The 21,415-nt window shown below is 41.2% G+C and overlaps 1 protein-coding gene across 6 annotated transcripts in view; it reads right to left on the reverse strand.

The window, feature by feature from the left end:
* Positions 1-2,003: 2,003 nt before the first annotated feature.
* LSM14A (LSM14A mRNA processing body assembly factor) overlaps positions 2,004-21,415 on the reverse strand; it is a 66,902-nt gene continuing 47,490 nt past the window's right edge. Inside the window, exons 5-11 of one of the 6 annotated variants that reach the window (XM_039465595.2) lie at positions 18,072-18,248; positions 17,462-17,527; positions 14,929-15,111; positions 14,617-14,788; positions 11,995-12,226; positions 4,115-4,172; positions 2,004-2,713 (exon numbers count right to left, since the gene is read on the reverse strand). In XM_039465595.2, coding sequence (XP_039321529.1) covers positions 4,134-4,172; positions 11,995-12,226; positions 14,617-14,788; positions 14,929-15,111; positions 17,462-17,527; positions 18,072-18,248 — 869 coding nt within the window. In that variant the 3' untranslated portion in view covers positions 2,004-2,713; positions 4,115-4,133. The remainder of the gene's footprint in view (positions 2,714-4,114; positions 4,173-11,994; positions 12,227-14,616; positions 14,789-14,928; positions 15,112-17,461; positions 17,528-18,071; positions 18,249-21,415) is intronic. The other 5 variants (XM_039465596.2, XM_074386578.1, XM_074386577.1 and 2 more) reach the window with 5 other exon arrangements.

A 21,415-nucleotide genomic window follows, 5' to 3' on the forward strand; every position in this document is an offset into this window, starting at 1 on the left:
ATGACTGCCTACAGTATTCAGTACAGTAACGTGCTGTGCAAGTCTGTAGTTTGCAGGGAGGAGCAACAGGTTACACTAAATAGCTTAGGTGTGGAGTAGGCCATACCATCTCAGTTTGTATAGTATACTCTCTCATGTCTACACCATGACATTGCTTAACACATTTCTCAGAATGTGTCATGGCTGGGTATGGTGTCTCATATCTGTAATCCTAGCACTTTGGGAGGCCAAGAAGGGAAGATCGTTTGAGCCCAGGAGTTAAGAGACCAGCCTCCTGGGCAACAAGGTGAGACCTCATTGCTATTAAAAAGTAAAAACATGTCGCTATTATTAAGCAACAGATGATTGTGTTCCTAGGACATCAGGGCAACCCTACAGAGAGCCACTATGCTGCACTACCATTCCTGACCTCTCGCCCTACCCTCACATAAAGCCCAGCTTTCGGAGGGAACTGTTCTAATAGACAGGTTCTGCATCTTGCATGCGTCTCCCATGGGGGGTGTGTTCTGGCTGCTATTTCCAGCTTGGCCTGTGCCTGGTTGGCTTAGTCTTCTCATGTCATGGATCTGATCTCAGAACTATTTTTTTTACACTCAGGAGGGGAAGAAAGGGGCTTTTAGCTTTCCCTAAACATCTACAACAATAAATCAATCTTAAAAATAAAGTAACTGATTTACAGTTATTACAGAGAATACGAACATTATCATACTCCCCCTTTTCCATTTAAAAGATGCCTTTCATTATGTTCCTACTGAAACAGAATGTTACTATTTAAAGAGAAAGAACTTTGACGAGCATTTTTTATTGAACAGTTTTATTCTGTTTTAGAATAAAAACCTTGCTTTAATATTGTAAAGTACTGCAGGTATGCCATGCTGCCAGTTATTGTTGGGGCACAAAATGCCCCAGTCAGTGACTCAGAGGGCTGGGAAAACACGTGAACTCATACTTTCAGAGCAAGTAGAACTAGTATTTACAAGTTTTCTTTCTTGAAATTCGCCTGGGACATCTCAAACAGTCTACAAAGGTATTGTCATAGTACTTGCTTTGATGCTCTGAATGCCTCAGAAATGTGTTCAATATCATGATTTGTGGGTGCTCTAAAAGGTTTTGTTGTTAACATGCAAGCAAACAGCACTAAACGTTATTATCTAAACTATGGCTGCCAAGTACTGAACCTTAATAATGAAACCAAATTACAAAACATTGCCTTGTAGAGCTATATAAAAGATATAAAATTAAAATAAAAAATATCAACCAGCTTTAAATATTCCAATTCTCCTACAGTACAGTTTCCACATCTTTATCACTACTGAATGTTTTAAGGAGAAAGTTAACCAAAAAAATCAAAATAGATAAAAATATTTAAATCTTTGGATCCTTTTATTCCATGGCCTTCATAAAAACACAACAGTGGCCAGATTTTTCCCACTAGTGCTTAAAATATCAAAAAAGATTCACTAGTAGTTTATAATTAACTATGTACTCTATACTGAGTCATCTGCGGGTCACAGGCCCAAGGACCAGTGGTGCCGTGTGTTACAGGCTGCCAAGATAATTCCTCACATTCTGAATCCTCTTGAAATATGATGGAATGAGTCAAGGTATCATGACTAAATTCCAGGCATTATAGGAAAAACAGGTTCATTGATGCCTAGTTTTAAAGTCCTAAAAAAGGGGGTAGGATTACTTATTTGAAAATACAGCTAAGTACATTCTCATCTTACGATTATTTACATTGTATACCGAAAATATTTGATTATCTGGACAGATCCTGTGATATGCCGTTTGCTACAAAATGAAGTTCTTACAATAAGCATGAATAATTTATATTTTTTTAAGATAATGAAAGAACGTATCAAATCTTCATTTATGTTCAAACATTAAAAAACAAAATCAAAAAATGTTAAGCCTGGAAAACTAAGAAAAAGACCCACCCATAAGGCTGCTGCTCAGCGCATCAACTTCTGCAAGGACACAGTATGTTTGCTGACTTTAAAATGTTTATTCTTTAAAAAATTAGTTGCTTTTTATACAGCTATACAAAGTTCTTAACGTTTCTTTGGCAATGGAATATAATGGAATTTTACAACTATATAAAAAAGTTACCTTTGCCTAAGAAACAGTATTTACTGTGTGTACATAGTTGACTGACAAAATTCTCTACCATCCAGCACTCTAATTAACTGACGAAATAAGCTACCTCATATTACAGGATTCCCCAAAAGAAAGGAGGAAAAAGATACACACACACACGCACACATACACGCACGCAGACATACACACACAACCTTCTGTGGCTCAAAACACAGTATCACGGCCCTATCTGCAGGCAACTTGCAATTGCCAAATACAATTTAGTGATAAAAAAAACCTTTCAGTGATGAAAAAATACTTGTAAGTCCCACTGAAGTACTGCTTTAGTTTAACTATACATAAGAAATTACTTAAGCTTTGACTATTCCAAATATATTTAATGCTCATGTTGTAAGATGAGCCTTCCACCCCCAAAAGTAACTGCATTTTATCTTTGAAATTAAGCGGAAAAACAAACAAAAAACTAAAACCCAGTGCTGGTGACAAATGTACAGCGAATTCACTTCTTCATTCTTCGCAAAGACTGAAATCAATTTTCAGGACCATGAAGAGCTAGAAATTCACCTAATTTTTTCAGAGACTTGTTTGTAGACTATGCAGCAGCTTTGTTGTCTTTCTAAAAAAGAAAAAAAAATTTAGCTCATGTTCCAAATTATTGGCTTATTACCTTTTACTTTGCTCAAATACTTAAATTATCTTTAAATAGACCCCCTTTTTTACTGTCATAGAAAAATCTGTCTCACTGATTTCCAGGAAAACTCTTTTTATAACTTCCACACTCAGTAGTAACTCACTGTTTACTGCATTTTCCAGTCAGTAGAGGTTAAAGCAATGACCACCACCCAAAATATACATATACTTCCTAATCTTTGGTTGTTCTCCCTAATAATTTTTTAAGAACAGTGATAGAACCTAAAACCCTCAACTCAGTAGTCAAACTCATCAAATACAACCGTCAACACACTGTGAAACAAGTTTCAGTAAATCCCCAAGTCTTTGATGTCTTTACTAAGCAATAAAATACCCAGACAGTATAACATTTTTCTCCAAAATTTGATGCCAGGAGGAAGCACTGGCTTAAAAATCCATTTTAAAAGGATAACTTTTAAATCTGAAATAAGTTCTGAAAAGCAGTAAGTGGCCTGGGGAATTTTAAAAAAGTAACCAGTGAGAAAGCAATAAAAATCTCAAGGAGAGCCGGGCGCGGTGGCTCAAGCCTGTAATCCCAGCACTTTGGGAGGCTGAGGCGGGATCACGAGGTCGAGAGATCGAGACCATCCTGGTCAACATGGTGAAATCCCGTCTCTACTAAAGATACAAAAAATTAGCTGGGCATGGTGGCACGTGCCTGTAATCCCAGCTACTCAGGAGGCTGAGGCAGGAGAATTGCCTGAGCCCGGGAGGCGGAGGTTGCGGTGAGCCGAGATCGCGCCATTGCACTCCAGCCTGGGTAACGAGAGCGAAACTCCGTCTCAAAAAAAAAAAAAAAAAAAAAAAAAAAAAAAAAAAATCTCAAGGAGATTTCCAGCGAGACCAATCCTAAACTAAAGGCCTGTACAAAGAGAGCCAAGGGCTTCTATTTCCTTTGGACTAGCTGCTACCATATACCTAATTTTTACTGCTGATTCTCAACCCAACTGTTAGAAACAGACATTTCCTAGATGAGACTTAACTTCACCTGTGTATACAACATCAAAACATTTGAACAATGTCACTAAATTAAAATACATATGGTATGGTTTAAGTCAAGCATCCCCAAACTTTTTACACAGGGGGCCAGTTCACTGTTCCTCAGACCGTTGCAGGGCCGCCACATACTGTGCTCCTCTCACTGACCACCAATGAAAGAGGTGCCCCTTCCTGAAGTGCAGCGGGGGGGCCAGATAAATGGCCTCAGGGGGCCGCATGCCGTAGTTTGGGGACGCCTGGTTTAAGTTGACAGCAATGAGCTAAAAGATGAACCCGCTGTCCCCACCAAAGGCAACTTTCACACCTCCCAATGTATTTTTTTTTTTACCTTTCAGAAAGCAGTATGATCAATCCAGACCTTTTAGGGGTCCAAAAGCTGTGGTTTTCTGAAAGGTAAAAAAAAAAAGAAAGAAAGAAAGAGAAAGAGACAGGAGAAAATGAAAGGGGGAGAGGAGAGAGAGAATCATGCTGAGTCATTCAGATACCTTGTTGTCTTTGGACCCCATCTGAAGAAACACAGATGCAATCTTTATCACTCACCATGGTGACTTAACCTCACTGACAGCAGCATACAAAACAGGAGCTCGTTACATTATTATTCCTAGTCCTGATCTCCATTCCCACCTCAAAAAAGCAGCAGCGGGGCAAGGAAGCACCATAAAACCAAACTTACTATAAGTTTATATTTCTTTCTTTTCTTTTTTTTGAGACAGGTCTCGCTCTGTCACCAGGCTAGAGTGCAGTGGTGTGATCATGGTGTGTTGCAGCCCCGACCTCCCAGATTCAAGTGATCCTCCTCCCTTAGCCCCATGAATAGCTGGAACTACAGGCACGTCCCACCACTCCAGCTATTTTTTAAACTGTTTAGAAGAGATAGGGATTCCTTATGTTGCCCATGCTGACCTTGAATTCTTGGGCTTAAGCAATCTTCCTGCCCTAACTTCCCAAAGTGCTAGTATTACATGTGTAAACCACTGCATTGGCCTTTATTTCCCACATTATCCTTAAGGAAAATCAGGCCAGAAGTCAAGAGAGTGAGTTTTGGCTTTGCTAGGTTGTACCTCAATCATGAGAATTAACTTCTTGGGGTCCTTAGTTCCCTTATCATCGACTGGGAGCGTGGAAGGGGAGAGATTCCAGTTTGATTGATTCTTTTAAGGATTCTAAAACTTTATGATTTTATTTTTACCCATGTTTACATTAAACAACGAAGCTCGTTTATGCTTACCCCCAAACTACAATGACTCATGCTAATACAGCACAAAAAATAAAGCCAACTCATTTCATGAAGACTGCAGAAAATGTCATCCATGTCCATCTCTGGGAGGAAGTGTTAGATGTTTCAGATACAAGTTTAATCTTCAAAGATAAATCTCCTTTATGTGACACTGGTCACTCACCATTTCCTACCTTTAAAGGTGCCAGGTGAAATGATTTTATGATTTAGGAGGTGTAGGGCTGCTGGGGTCAGGGTTCTAGTGGCAGATGAAAGGGTTATTCAATTCTGGAATGAAAAATCAAGGGCTAGCCACACTGACAGGTGTTGGCCTCACTGAAGGCTGGAGTGGTGAATTCCTAATCAACATAATAAGCAATTACTTCAAGCCCACTATGGTTTCATGTTGAGCTGCATGTTGTGGTGGAAAGAAAAGTAGAACACATATTCATTAAAGCCAAGAAGTTCTCATCTAGCTAGTGATACAGAATAAAACTAAACACACAAAAAAAATAGGGAATGTAGGCCGGGCGCGGTGACTCACGTCTATAATCCCAGCACTTTGGGAGGCCTAGACGGGTGGATCACGAGGTCAAGAGATCGAGACCATCGTGGTCAACATGGTGAAACCCCGTCTCTACTAAAAATACAAAAAATTAGCTGGGCATGGTGGGCGTGCCTGTAATCCCAGCTACTCAGGAGGCTGAGGCAGGAGAATTGCCTGAACCCAGGAGGTGGAGGGTGCAGTGAGCTGAGATCGTGCCATTGCACTCTAGCCTGGGTAACAAGAGCGAAACTCCGTCTCAAAAAAAAAAAAAAAAGGCCGGGCGCAGTGGCTCAAGCCTGTAATCCCAGCACTTTGGGAGGCTGAGGCGGGTGGATCACGAGGTCAAGAGATCAAGGGCATCGTGATCAACATGGTGAAACCCCGTCTCTATTAAAAATACAAAAAATTCACTTTGGGAGGCCAAGGTGGGTGGATCACGAGGTCAAGAGATTGAGACCATCCTGGTCAACATGGTGAAACCCCGTCTCTACTAAAAATACAAAAAATTAAGCCGGGCGCGGTGGCTCAAGCCTGTAATCCCAGCACTTTGGGAAACCGAGGCGGGTGGATCACGAGGTCGAGAGATCGAGACCATCCTGGTCAACATGGTGAAACCCCGTCTCTACTAAAAATACAAAAAAAAAATTAGCTGGGCATGGTGGCACGTGCCTGTAATCCCAGCTACTCAGGAGGCTGAGGCAGGAGAATTGCCTGAACCCAGGAGGTGGAGGTTGCAGTGAGCTGAGACCGCGCCATTGCACTCTAGCCTGGGTAACAAGAGCGAAACTCCGTCTCAAAAAAAAAAAAAAAAAAAAAAAAAGGCCGGGCGCAGTGGCTCAAGCCTGTAATCCCAGCACTTTGGGAGGCCGAGGCGGGTGGATCACGAGGTCAAGAGATCAAGGGCATCGTGATCAACATGGTGAAACCCCGTCTCTATTAAAAATACAAAAAATTCACTTTGGGAGGCCAAGGTGGGTGGATCACGAGGTCAAGAGATTGAGACCATCCTGGTCAACATGGTGAAACCCCGACTCTACTAAAAATACAAAAAATTAAGCCGGGCGCGGTGGCTCAAGCCTGTAATCCCAGCACTTTGGGAGGCCGAGGCGGGTGGGTCACGAGGTCGAGAGATCGAGACCATCCTGGTCAACATGGTGAAACCCCGTCTCTACTAAAAATACAAAAAAAAAAATTAGCTGGGCATGGTGGCACGTGCCTGTAATCCCAGCTACTCAGTAGGCTGAGGCAGGAGAATTGCCTGAACCCAGGAGGCGGAGGTTGCGGTGAGCCGAGATCGCGCCATTGCACTCCAGCCTGGGTAACAAGAGCGAAACTCCGCCTCAAAAAAAAAAATACAAAAAAATACAAAAAATTAGCTGGGCATGGTGGCGCGTGCCTGTAATCCCAGCTACTCGGGAGGCTGAGGCAGGAGAATTGCCTGAACCCAGGAGGCGGAGGTTGTGGTGAGCTGAGATCGCGCCATTGCACTCCAGCCTGGGTAACAAGAGCGAAACTCCATCTAAAAAAAAAAAAAAAAAAAAAGAAAAAAAGAAAAAAAAAGAACAATAAATATATTAAAAAAAAAAAAAAAAAAGAAAATGAATGAGGATGGAGCTGGAATCAAGCACAATGTGTATGAGAGAAAATCATGAGGGAACCTGCTTGAATCAGATAGGTTAAGGGGTGATGATGAATGAGGCCAAATGTATCAAGTGGGATCCTCACACAGTTCAGAGAAGGGAGTGTAATGTCACAACTGAGCCTCCTAACCACTGGGCCATGCCTGAGGGTTTGCTGAGTTCATCACTCCTGGAAACACCTAAGTAGAGGCTGAACTATCTGTCAAGGATACAGAAGCATGGATAAAGATGCATGCAGATAACTATGACAATGCATTTTCATCTGTAATATACATGATAGAAGTTTTACAAAAGGCTCAAAATGATAAATAGTGTGACATGGCTTTAAAAAAATGTTTGTATTAGTAAGCACATGGAGCACACAGAGTTGCTGGAGTGCAATGGCGCGATCTCGGCTCACCGCAACCTCCGCCTCCTGGGTTCAGGCAATTCTCCTGCCTCAGCCTCCGGAGTAGCTGGGATTACAAGCACGCACCACCATGCCCAGCTAATTTTTTGTGTTTTTAGTAGAGACGGGGTTTCACCATGTTGACCAGGATGGTCTTGATCTCTTGACCTCGTGATCCACCCACCTTGGTCTCCCAAAGTGCTGGGATTACAGGCTTGAGCCACCGCGCCTGGCTGTTTTTTCTTTTTTGAGACAGAGTCTTGCTCTGTCGCCCAGGGTGGAGTACAGTGGTGTGATCTCAGCTCACTGCAACTTCTGAGTCCTGGGTTCAAGTGATTCTCCTGCCCCAGCCTCTGGAGTAGCTGGGATTATAAGTGTGCACTATCATGCCTGGCTAATTATTTATTTTTAGTAGAGATGGAGTTTCACCATGTTAGCCAGACTGGTCTCAAACTCCTGACCTCAGGTGATCTGCCTGACTAGGCCTCCCAAACTGTTGGGATTACAGGGGTGAGCCACTGCACCCAGCCTGGAAGGTTTGTTAATGAGGGTTCAGAGGAAGGGAAATAACAGTCGGGTTACACACAGAAAACATGATAGCTGTTTCTGTAAATATCTGAAAAATTATCCTGAAGTCATGTATATTTTTTCTCTGCATTTACAAGGGTAGAGTTAAACAGGCTGAAGATAAAGGCAGAGACTCTGTGCGTCTGTGAGATCTTAACAATTATAACATTCCTAGAGTGGGACGGATGCCCTTGGGAAGAGTAAGGTCCCAGCCTCTGTAAGAGATACTGCAGAAGAGGTTTATGCTTTAACCTGGTCAGACCTCTCAGATTTTTCCAACTTTGAAAGTTTAATGACCTTTAAAAGGTCTATTTTAGAATAAGCGGTGCAACTCTTTATCCACGAATGTCAAAACTAAGTGTCTGAAAGGTCATACTAGTAACTATTGCTATTATTCTCATTTGGATCAAAATCTAATTTAAACATACTTTTTATCAAGACAAGCTGACTCAATGTGGTCTTCTAGGTTCTTCAAAATGTAGCTGATCTGCCTTGAAGTGGGGTAAAGAGAGATGAAGGTCTGAAGCTTGACTGATGGGTTATCATAGTATTTGACAGAGACATCTCAAAGGAATAAATGTGATCACATGCAACAGCCCACAATCATGGATACCTCTAGTGCCTGGGCAGTTTACCATGAGCCTCCAATGCCTGGGTAGTATACCATGAGCCAACATGGAACACTGGGAGGAGGCAGAGCTGAGATGACCGTAGAGGAGGAAAATTACGAGGTCAGTCTGAGGAATTTTAAGCTGACAGCAGGAAAGTGAAGATAAGAGATACCGGGCAAAAACATAGGGTCCAGGACAGAGTTACAAAAGGGAGAATGAAACAGGCACCGTGGCTCATGCCTATAAACCCAGCACTTTGGGAAAATGAGGTGAGAGGACTGCTTAAGCCTGGGAATTCAAGACAGCATGGACAACATAGTGAGAGTGAGACCCCATGTCTACAAAAAAAATTAAAAAATTAGCTGGGCATGATGGTGCATGCCTGTGGTCCCAGGTATGTGGGAAGCTGAGGTGGGAGGATTTTTGCCTGAGCCTGCAGTGACTTACAATCAAGCCATTGCACTCCATCCTGGGGGACAGAGCAAAACCCTGATCCAAAAAAAAAAAAAAAAAAACAGTATTAAAAAAATACTAGGTGCGGTGGCTCAAGCCTGTAATCCCAGCACTTTGGGAGGCCAAGGCGGGTGGATCACGAGGTCAAGAGATCGAGACGATCCTGGTCAACATGGTGAAACCCCGTCTCTACTAAAGGTGCAAAAAATTAGCTGGGCATGGTGGCACGTGCCTGTAATCCCAGCTACTCAGGAGGCTGAGGCAGGAGAATTGCCTGAACCCAGAAGGCGGAGGTTGCGGTGAGCCGAGATCATGCCATTGCACTCCAGCCTGGGTAATAAGAGCGAAACTCCGTCTCAAAAAAAAAAAAAAAAAAATTTTAGGAAGAGTATAAACTAAAAACCTGGTATTTTAAAAACTAGGAAGGGCTGGGCGCGGTGGCTCAAGCCTGTAATCCCAGCACTTTGGGAGGCCGAGGCGGGTGGATCACGAGGTCAAGAGATCGAGACCATCCTGGTCAACATGGTGAAACCCCGTCTCTACTAAAAATACAAAAATCAGCTGGGCGTGGTGGCGCATGCCTGTAATCCCAGCTACTTAGGAGGATGAGGCAGGAGAATTGCCTGAACCCAGGAGGCGGAGGTTGTGGTGAGCCAAGATCGTGCCATTGCACTCCAGCCTGGGTAACAAGAGCGAAACTCCGTCTCAAAAAAAAAAAATAAAATAAAATAAAATAAAAACTAGGAAGAAAGACCCCAAGTTGGGTGGTTGGTCAGTGTCAAATATTGGAGAGGAGTTAATGGCAAATAAAGTATTTGTGAAAATACTGCTACTGAATTTTGTAAGCAAGGTGTCACTGGCAACCTTAAGGACAGTAACAGTGATAAGCAAGGACTATTTTGGAGTTCCTAAGACAGATTCTCCCAGCTGGGAAGCATAAGCTGGTGACCTGAGCATAATTTTTGGCAGTCTTGGTTATGATAGCACAGTATCAAAGGCATCAAAATTAAGAGAGCAGGTTCAAAAGCCACTAATACCGATCTCTTTCCAGAGATATCTCAACAATGGGCAGTTTTAAGTGCTGAGCAATGGAATTCCTGCTAACAGGTCATTCTGTTTTTAGCTGCCTCTTGCTATTATGAGTGCAGCTCTTTACAAGATTTTGATCCTTTCTATTATAGCCTTTCCTCTCCACTACTTCTAAAATCAATAAATTAAGATAGTTTACTATTAACTGAGATAGTTACTATGCTGGCTTAATTTACAGATGCCTGTCAAAAGCTAAATTATACACATAAGGATACTATACAGAGTTATAGAATTCTCTAGCAGCAGCAGCTCCTGAAGGCCAATACCGAAACATTTTCAAGATCATGGTGAAAGGAGAAAACCAGGGAAAATGTAGTGAATTTTTCTCAAAACCAAATTAAGAGCAGTGACACAGGAGCTAACTTGTTGGGCTCAACAACCAGCACCATCACTTACTAGCTATGTGACCTTTGGAAAGTTACTTAATATCTCTACACCGATTTCCTCACTTGTAAAATGGGGTTAATAATAGTCCTAACTCACAGGGTTGATGTGCAGTTTAAGTAAGTTAATATGTAAAAAATATTTAAAACAATGTCTGGGCCAGGTGCAGTGGCTCACGCCTGTAATCCCAGCACTTTGGGAGGCTGAAGAGGGTGGACCACGAGTTTGAGACCAGCCTGACCAACATGGTGAAATCCTGTCTCTACTAAAAATACAAAAATTAGCAAGGCGTGGTGGCAAGCGACTGTAATCCCAGCTACTCAGGAGGGGCTGAGGCAGGAGAATTGCTTGAACCCAGGAGGCGGAGGTTGCAGTGAGCTATCGTGCCACTGTACTCCAGCCTGGGTGACAGAGTGAGACTCTGACTCAAAAACAAAAAACAGAAAACAAAACAATGTCTGGTACTTGGTAAACGCTATATAAATGTTAACGCTTGCCTTTCATTTTGAGAGTATGTGCTTCCTAGACAGACACTTTTGGTGTTAAAAGTGTTTTCTATAACATGAAATAAAGGTGATACTACATTGTCCTTTTTTGTAATAGTGTCTTTAGTAATCCCTACTGTGTCCCCTACAAAAAAACAAAGTTTTTTTATTTTTTTAATTTTTAATTTTAAAGATGGGTTTCACCGTGATGGTCAGGCTGGTCTTGAACTCCTGACCTCAGCTGATCCACCCACTTCGGTGTCCCAAAGTGCTAGGATTACAGGCGTGAGCCACTGCGCCAGCCCAAAAACAAAGCTTTTAAAAGAGAAGAAATGAAAAACCAAATAACTCTAGGTCAATTTCTAATACATTTTTTGGGGGGAAATTTTGCCCATCCATAAAATGTGAAACCATGGTTCTATAATAAAAAGACAAGAAAGAATATCACACCTAGCTCTTACTTCCTTCCATTGAGAATAAAACCATTGGGAAAAAAAGTTTTTAGATTCATTAGCCAAGAAGTCAGTTTCTTCAACACATCTAAATCACATATATCCTCGGCCGGGCGTGGTGGCTCACGCCTGTAATCCAAGCACTTTGGAGGCCAAGGCGGGTGGATCACCTGAGGTTGAGAGTTCAAGACCAGCCTGACCAACATGGTGAAACCCTGTCTTAAAAAAAAAAAAAATATCCTCTACTGAAAAGTCAAAATGGAAGTTACTCTAATGTCCTCAAATACATTTCACCCTAAACAAAAAACAAGAAAAATGTTTTGAGTCTTGTAAAATGCATGTCAACCCCAAAGCATTTATTAACAATAACACTTACCCTATATTCAAAATCTGCAAACTCCCGGCCCCCACGGCCTCCTCTGAATCCACCACGAAATCCTCGAGGGGCAGTGAAGGTACCACCTCTGCCACCACCACGCCCTCTGCCACCACGGAAACCAAGACCTCCTCTGCCTCTGTATCCCCCACGACCACGGTTTGGACGAAGTGGGATTCCAAATGTTTCAGCATTTAATCTTCTTTCTTCAGCCCAGGTTGGTCTCCGTTCCCTATTATAAAAGCAAATAATCATCAGCATATCAGGCTTAAAACAACATCACTCAGCCAAAATATGCAACACTATTCCCAAATTAAGGCTAAATAATTCCTAAAGAAATAAGCATTTAAGTTATCACAAGCTGTTCATGGCACATGATTTCAATATATTCCTATAATATTCTGTTAAACTTCATGTGAACACATGACTGATATTAGTTTCTTGCAAATACACCTGATAAAGAAACATAGTAACAGCCCCAATATAATGGAAATTCAGATATAATGAGATTGGTACTGGCTTCGCTTTCCACTCAGTCCCAAGGGAAAAAAGAAGACAACGCCAGACAGGAAGACCTTATCTCAGGAAGCTAGGAGATGGAAGGTGGGCCCTTGGGTCCCCATTATGCTGCTGGCCCAATCTCTGGATTTAATGTCAATGAACCCAACAAGAATCTCAATTTTTTTTTTTTTTTTTTTTTTTTGAGACAGAGTTTCACTCTTGTTACCCAGGCTGGAGTGCAATGGCGCGATCTCGGCTCACCGCAACCTCCGCCTCCTGCGTTCAGGCAATGCTCCTGCCTCAGCCTCCTGAGTAGCTGGGATTACAGGCACGTGCCACCACGCCCAGCTAATTTTTTGTATTTTTTTTTTTTTGTATTTTTTTTTAAATTATTTTATTTTATTTTATTTTATTTTTTTGAGATGGAGTTTCGCTCTTGTTACCCAGGCGGGAGTGCAATGGCGCAATCTCGGCTCACTGCAACCTCTGCCTCCTGGGTTCAGGCAATTCTCCTGCCTCAGCCTCCTGAGTAGCTGGGATTACAGGCACGCACTGCCATGCCCAGCTAATTTTTTTGTATTTTTAGTAGAGACGGGGTTTCACCATGTTGACCAGGATGGTCTCGATCTCTCGACCTCGTGATCCACCCGCCTCGGCCTCCCAAAGTGCTGGGATTACAGGCTTGAGCCACCGCGCCCGGCCAAGAATCTCAATTGTTGCTGCTGTCGTCCAGCCAATCGCGGGGCTCAGAATTATCTCCAACCATGTTTATACTGAAGTAAACAACTGCCACCAGAGGGCACCAAACTTCAGCCAGGACAAGGACAAGGACAACCTGGATTGGGCAGGAGAACCTCTAGAACTGTTAGTTCCTCACACTGGGTCCTTTAATTAACCTCTCAATAATTTGCCAATTTTCTGGACCCACATTTACTACAATCCGGCAGTTTTTTTTAATTTTATTTATTTATTTTTTTTTTGAGACGGAGTTTCGCTCTTGTTACCCAGGCTGGAGTGCAATGGCGCCATCTCGGCTCACCGCAACCTCCGCCTCCTGGGTTCAGGCAATTCTCAGCCTCCTGAGTAGCTGAGATTACAGGCACGCGCCACCATGCCCAGCTAATTTTTTGTATTTTAAGTAGAGACGGGGTTTCACCGTGTTGACCAGGATGGTCTCGATCTCCTGACCTCGTGATCCACCCACCTCAGCCTCCCAAAGTGCTGGGATTACAGGCTTGAGCCACCGCGCCCGGCTAATCTGGCAGTTTTTAATGGCATCAGCAAACTTCAAAATAGATAAGCACTTTTGGTTCTGGCTTCATTTGAACTACAATGTAGAGGGGTGAAAGAAATGGTCATACTTAGACATTAACTAAATGCTTGTTTTAATTACTAAATACGAATATATCCTTAAACAAAAGTATATGGTTATTTCTTCCTTTGAGTGAATAATTTAGCACTTTGGGAGGATGACATGGATGGATCACCTGAGGTCGAGAGTTTGAGACCAGCCTGACCAACATGGAGAAACCCAAGAAACCTATCTCTACTAAAAATACAAAATTAGCTGGATGTGGTGGTGCATGCCTGTAATCCCAGCTACTCAGGAGGCTGAGAATCCCTTGAACTCAGGAGGTAGAGGCTGTGGTGAGCCAAGATTGTACCATTGCACTCCAGCCTAGGCAACAAGAGTGAAACTCCATCTCAAAAAAAAAAAAAAAAAAAAAAAAAAAATCAATTATGGCCAGGCTCATGCCTGTAATCCTAGTACTTCGGGAAGCTGAAGTGGGAGGATTGCTTGAGGCCAGTAGTTCAAGACCAACCTGGGCAACAAAGGAAGACCCCATCTCTACAAAAATGAAAAAAAATAAGGCAGGTGTGGTGGTATGCAACTGTAGTCCCCTCAATTAAGGCTGAGGCAGGAGAATTGCTCGAGCCCAGGAATTTGAGGCTACAGTGAGCTGTGACTGCACCACTGCACTCCAGCCTGGGTAACAGAGTGAGACTGCCTCAAAACAAAACAATTATGGTAGTGTGCATTAAATCTTGTGAATTTACATGAAACCATTTTATACTTCAATCAACATCATAAGAGCAAAAGAACAGTTTTAAAGACTGTACCTATTGTCATCACAAGAAATATTATCAAAGAAGGATTTAGTTTTGTCATAATAGCAATTAGGTCCAAGTGGATCTTCTTCATCAGCATTTCCTTCACTGTTTTGAGTATCAACTCCTGAGTCTCCTTTATCTTCACCATTTACAGGCTTCTCCTGTTTCTCAAGTTTATCTTCTAAGGACAAACAAAGGTACATATCAGAAAAGTCAATTCAGTTAATCTGAATTACATAAAATCAAACACCTAATCTGAGAAACATCCATAATTCACAGATCAAATAAGATTATTTTCTGAGTAGAAAAATCAGAGCTTACCTTTTAATTTAAGCTTATTATGAAACTCTCTGTCAATTTCTTCCTTGTTGAATTGTGCATTTGCACTTTCAAAGTCAAAGTCTTTCTCAAATTTCATTGGCCCATCTCGCCGAATACCAAATCTTCCCCTGCCACCCCGATGACCCCCACGCCCTCTCCTGGGAGCTGAAGGAGCACCTGGAGCTATGATAATAAAGAATATATACAAAGGACATTCAATATGTAATAGCTGGTTTAGCACAAATGTTGCTATTGTGCTTTTTAGATTCAATAGTCAACAACAGAAATGCTTACAGGTCTCTATATTTTATTGTATTTTTATTTTTTATATAAAATTAAAAATTAAGTTTCACTAAAATTTAGTATGTAGAATGAGAATACCTCACACAAAATTTCTAAACATTTGTATTTATGGAGTCCACACTCACATGTGTTACTGACAGAGTATACAGCCAGGCAAGTGTGGACATTTTTGCACTAAATTAATGTATGCTCCTTGAGGGCAGGGGCTTTGTTTTCCTTCCTGCTATATCCCCAACACCTGCAAACTGAAGTGCCAGACATGGAGTTGGTTCTCAAAACATAGAAAGCCTTTGATGGAAAGAATAACAGAAAGCAAGATTTATAGTATGAAAAATAAAACAAACACTAATTGGCACAAACTGCAAGAAAATAGGTGCTATTTCCACATCACAAATAAAAAACAGACAAGTACCAAGCCCTACTGACTCCAAACACTTCCTACTCCATCTTTAATGTCTCCCTCTAGATGGTTCTACATTATTCAAGCCTTCTTGTATCTATATATTCTCTTCTCTATAACATAAGTAAGATTTCAGCCAATTATATGAGGCATAAAGCAATACAAAGTAGCATAATTTATAGTGAAAAATATGGGAACCCAAATATCGAACACAAGAGAAATGACTAACAAGAAAAAAAAAAAAAAACAGGAAGAATATTTTATGTTAACTGAAAAATGCAGCGCAGAAAGCAGTATGAGTTTAATGATCACAACTGTGTGAAATGCTCCACACATACTGACAAGGATGAGAAGTGACTACAGATTAACAGGCAGGTTTGTGCTATTTGCTGAGGTTTGGCAAGCTGCCTGGGTTTGAGACAACAAACCACAAAACTCCACAGCGGCATACCCAGACATACATCTAGGTAAGCAGGATGTTTAAAACATTCACCTCTACTATTAAAAATGCCTCAGCCACAAGACACAATTACACCATGATCTTTCTGTCTTAAAAAAAAAGTTTTAGGTATAGATGTCTGTCTGTAAAATCTACAAAAGAATCTGGAAGATCATTCACTGTTCTGTTAATGAACCTCTTTGGTGGAGTGAGTTTTGAAGGGCAATTAAAGATAGTATAGCAATTATTTTATTTTGGGAGGGAAGCGCTCTCTTTTTCTGAATAAAAAAGCTGAAATAATGAGTCAAATCTAAAAAAAATTCTGTATTCCATGGCGCACAGAATATGAAAAAAAAAAACACAAATATAGAGGAGAAATAAGAGTATTTATACATCTAAAAAATATATCTAGGTTTCTAAAATTAAATGAAATCATTTTTCAATCACTTTCTAAATAAGGTGATTATATACTGTCTTTTTAATTTGGAAGAGTTTTTAAATTACAATTTATTTTCCATTAATAAATTTGAAAATATTAATAAAATATTTGGGAATGTTATATATTACAAAACAGATACGTAGAGATGGGGTTTCACCATGTGGGGCAGGACGGTCTCCAACTTCTGACCTCGTGATCCACCCACCTGAGCCTCCCAAAGTGCTGGGATTACAGGCCTGAGACACCACACCCAGGCTCTGGGCTTAATTTTAATGAGAAAATATTTCAAATTTGTAACATATAGATAATTCCATTCCCCAAAGCATAGAAAACAATGGAAACAATCAATTTTATAACCCTAACATGAAACTGACACAAAACATAAGAACCACAAAAGTAGAACAATGTAAATATAAACAGAGAAATCCTACTAGCAGGAAATACTCAAGAATGTAGTAAAAGATAACTGCCTACCACTCAGTAGTTTTCCAGAAAAGTGAAAACATCTTTTCATTTTAAAGTAATAATAGACAAAAAAAATTGAAAAACTAGTTCAGAGTGGTTCTTTGTGCCCATTAACCAACTTCCCAAACTCCAGCAGTGACATCTTGCATAACTATGTTATATTATCAAAATCAAGAAACCAACACAGGCACAATCTAATTAACTAAACTGCAGACCTTGCTCAGATGTCACCAGTTTGTACATGTACTCATTTTTTGGTATGTCTTTATGCATAGTTCTATGATGTTCTACCACATATAGATTTGCATAACCACCATCACAATCAAGATAAAGAACTGTTCTGTCACCTCAGTGACACTCCCCTGTGCTCCTCCTTTACAGTCACAACCCCTGCCTTTCATTTGTTTATAGCAATTATGTATCATACATTTAAAATGTTCTCCCTGTTGAGAGGCATAGAATATGACCTTCAGATCCAAGAACTTACCTACTTGTCTCTTGTTATCATTTCTGAGTTGCTCATTTTCTGGCCTTGAAACTTTGTGTACTTCAGCTATAGAAGAAGACATGCAAAGTGCCAAATCAACTCAGGGCACATGATCACAAACATAATCGAAAACTTTTCACAAGGTCAAGAGATCGAGACCATCCTGGTCAACATGGTGAAACCCCGTCTCTACTAAAAATACAAAAAATTAGCTGGGCATGGTGGCGCGTGCCTGTAATCCCAGCTACTCAGGAGGCTGAGGCAGGAGAATTGCCTGAACCCAGGAGGCGGAGGTTGCGGTGAGCCGAGATTGCGCCATTGCACTCCAGCCTGGGTAACAAGAGCGAAACTCCGTCTCAAAAAAAAAAAAAAAAAAAAGAAAGAAAAACAAACAAGCAAACAAACCAAAAAACCTAAAACAAAGCCTGTGCAATACCTAAAAATCTATACCCACAAAACTAATACTTTGAATCAAATCTGAAAGACCAAACATTCTATCACGTTCAGTTTAATTTTCTGGGATCATTCATCTGATTTATTTTAATGAAAATAAAGTGAGTGGAAAACACTGATCAGTCAATTAAGGAACAGTAAACAGCTGAAGTATTACCTCTCCTGTGCTCCTGATTCTCTATTGCTTTTTGGCTGGTAGATGGCAAAGGCCTGGTTGAGACAGGGCTCCTTCTCCCAACAGGTGCTGGAGCAGGTAAGTGGGCCGAGGCGGTCTGCACTCCTTGTTCCATTGTTGGGCTTTTTCTCAAAGGGTCTAACTGAGGGCTTGAACGACCTAAAATGTAACCAAAAGGTAAGAACTACCCTACTGGGGATTTCAAAATAATTTAGACCCTAAATAAAATTGTCTAGAGTTTTATTTCTACCAATTCAAATCCTTAGCACAAATTTGAATCCACTTAACAGACTAGATCAGGTGTCCCCAAACTTTTTACACAGGGGGCCAGTTCACTGTTCCTCAGACCGTTGGAGGGCTGCCATATACTGTGCTCCTCTCACTGACCACCAGTGAAAGAGGTGCCCCTTCCTGAAGTGCTGCGGGGGCCGGATAAATGGCCTCAGGGGGCTGCATGCGGCCCTTGGGCTGTAGTTTGGGGATGCCTGGACTAGATATTGAGACTGGTTAACCTTAGTGGGCTGTCATTAGGTTAAAAAAAAAAAAGAACAGCTTCAAAACAACTCTCTCCCCTTCACAATTTTATCTATTATTTCTACTGAGTAGAATAGTTTACATTAAAAAAAAATTGCTGCCTGGTACGAGATTCCCTAGAAATATTATCAAACGTCATGTTATGGTTAGGTCAAACACAGGCTTTCCCCAATGACAACCATAAGACTATGGTGACTTGTTTTAACTGTTCCTAGTACTTTCTGTAGATGACTAAAATGATACCTTTACATCTACAGGTATTATCTCCATTAAACTTCTATTGTAAGAAAGTAAAGGGCTGGGCATGGTGGCACACGCCTATAATCCTAGCACTTTGGAAGGCCGAAGCAGGAGGATCGCTTGAGCCCAGGATTTCAAGACCAGCCTGAGCAACACGGCAAATCCTGTCTCTACGGAAAATATAAAAATTAGCCAGGCATGGTGGCACGTGCCTGTGTTCCCAGCTACTCAGGAGGTTGAGATGGGATAGCTTGAATTCAGGAGGCAGAGGCTGCAGTGAGCCGAGATCATGCCATTGCACTCTAGCCCAGGTGACAGTGAGGCCCTGTCTCAAAAAAAAGGTAAAAAACTACAAAGTTAGGTAGGTGAAGTTCTTTAATGCGTTAGGGGTTGGGTAATTAGACACAATAACTAGAAGGCCAGCAAAAAAAAAAAGAAAAGAAAAAAAATCCTTCAGATAATCACAGTAGCCATACTCATTCCTTGCCTTTTGAAGAGATCTCTTAGCAAGTTTTTGCTTAATACGGGAACTAGCTGGGTGTGGTTGCTCACACCTATAATCCCAGCACTTTGGGAGGCTGGGGTGGGTGGCTCACTTGAGCTCAGGAGTTGAAGACCAGCCTGGGCAACGTGACAAAAGCCTGTCTCTATAAAAAATGCAAAAATTAGCCAGGTGTGGTGGCATACGCCTGTAACCCCAGCTATTTAGAAGGCTGAAGTGGGAAAATCACTTGAGCCTGGGAGACTATCCACTGCATCTAGCCTGGGCGACAAAGCTAGACTCTGTCTCAAGTGGAAAAAAAAAAAGGGGGGAGGGATGGTGGAAAGCAGGGAGCAAAACCAAAGATGGGGTTTGTACTCATAAATTATATTTTTCCTTTCATGAGGTCAGAGCCTGGTCACAGCACGAACTGAAGAATGTAACATCAGGTGCTCTCATCGTGCTTTCTTTCCTGATAATGTTTGCTGTAAATCTCTGCTCAGGTACCCACATCTCATAATTATTCCAAAATATAATGTTTTGCTTAAAAAATGCTAACTTCATGCAAAAAATCCCCAAATACGCTGCAAATGTTACTGTCTATCTGTGTATATTTGCAGGCCTCAAACAACTGATGAGTGCTGACAATGCATTATTATGTACCCAGATAATTCAGGGATAATTTGTTAGTAATATTTCCCCACTTTAGGATTATCTAAAGTATGCAATTACAAATATGAAATACCATTTCAGCCATTAATGGCAAAGTTAGACAAATAAATGATCATTAAACCATTTAAAAATTAAGTTACCACTAACAGAAGCATTACAATTTTTCCATTGGATTATAATGGGAAATCATAGCTTATATATGTTTTGGCCTATGAAAAAACATTTTGTTTTGTTTCTGTTTTTTAGAGACAGAGTAGGGTCTTGCTCTGTTGCCCAGGGTGGAGTGCAGTGGCACAATCACAGCTCACTGTAACTTCTACCTCCTGGGCTCCAGCGATCTTCCTGCCTCAGTCTCTTGAGTAGCTAGGACTATAGGTGTGTGCTACCACTCCCCGATATTTTTTTTTATTTCATATGTCTTCTTGAAAAAGCCTACTGCTATAGTTAATTTTATGGTACTACATTAAATCATCTTATAAGTTTATAAAACTATTTTATCAAGGCTTTTGAGAAAAGATCCTGGGACTCACAAGTTCTACAGAAGTATAGCAATGGGGCAATCAGAGCGAGTATAGGAACACTTGTGTACTTAAAAAGCCTTTTTACTATTAAAGCCTATTAATCATCATGATGCCAGTTTTGTTATAAATAGGAAAATATAGCTGATACTGGACACATTATTAGGAATAAATCCAGAAGTGATTTCTGCATAATAAAGACATACCCCTTGAGCTATCTGCACAATCTTATCACACTTAGAAAATTCTAGGAATTTGGGCCGGGTGCGGTGGCTCAAGCCTGTAATCCCAGCACTTTGGGAGGCCCAGGCGGGTGGATCACGAGGTCCAGAGATCGAGACCATCCCGGTCAACATGGTGAAACCCTGTCTCTACTAAAAATACAAAAAATTAGCTGGGCATGGTGGCGTGTGCCTGTAATCCCAGCTACTCAGGAGGCTGAGGCAGGAGAATTGCCTGAACCCAGGAGGCGGAGGTTGCGGTGAGCCGAGATCGCGCCATTGCACTCCAGCCTGGGTAACGATCAAAACTCCGTCTCAAAAAAAAAAAAAAAAAAAAAAAAGAAAAAAAGAAAATTCTAGGAATTTTAATTTCACGAAATTCAGAAACTTTAGTTGATAAAACTTAAATGCAAACTCCTAGGTCGTCTTTGTCATAGTTTTAGGTAAATACATTTCCTTCTTTTAATAAACATATACTTGGAACAGCCAGCCTTCTCTCCACTAATTTAAAAATAATACCTATATCATCTACTAAATTCTTTCAAAATGAGGTCTTGCTCTGTTGCCTAGGCTAGTGTATAGTTCTGCGATCGCTGCTTGCTGCTGCCTTGAACTCCTGGGCTCAAGCAATCCTCTGGCCTCAGCCTCTTGAGTAGCTGA

Source organism: Saimiri boliviensis, chromosome 14 (assembly GCF_048565385.1).
Source record: "Saimiri boliviensis isolate mSaiBol1 chromosome 14, mSaiBol1.pri, whole genome shotgun sequence".
NCBI lineage: Eukaryota > Metazoa > Chordata > Mammalia > Primates > Cebidae > Saimiri > Saimiri boliviensis.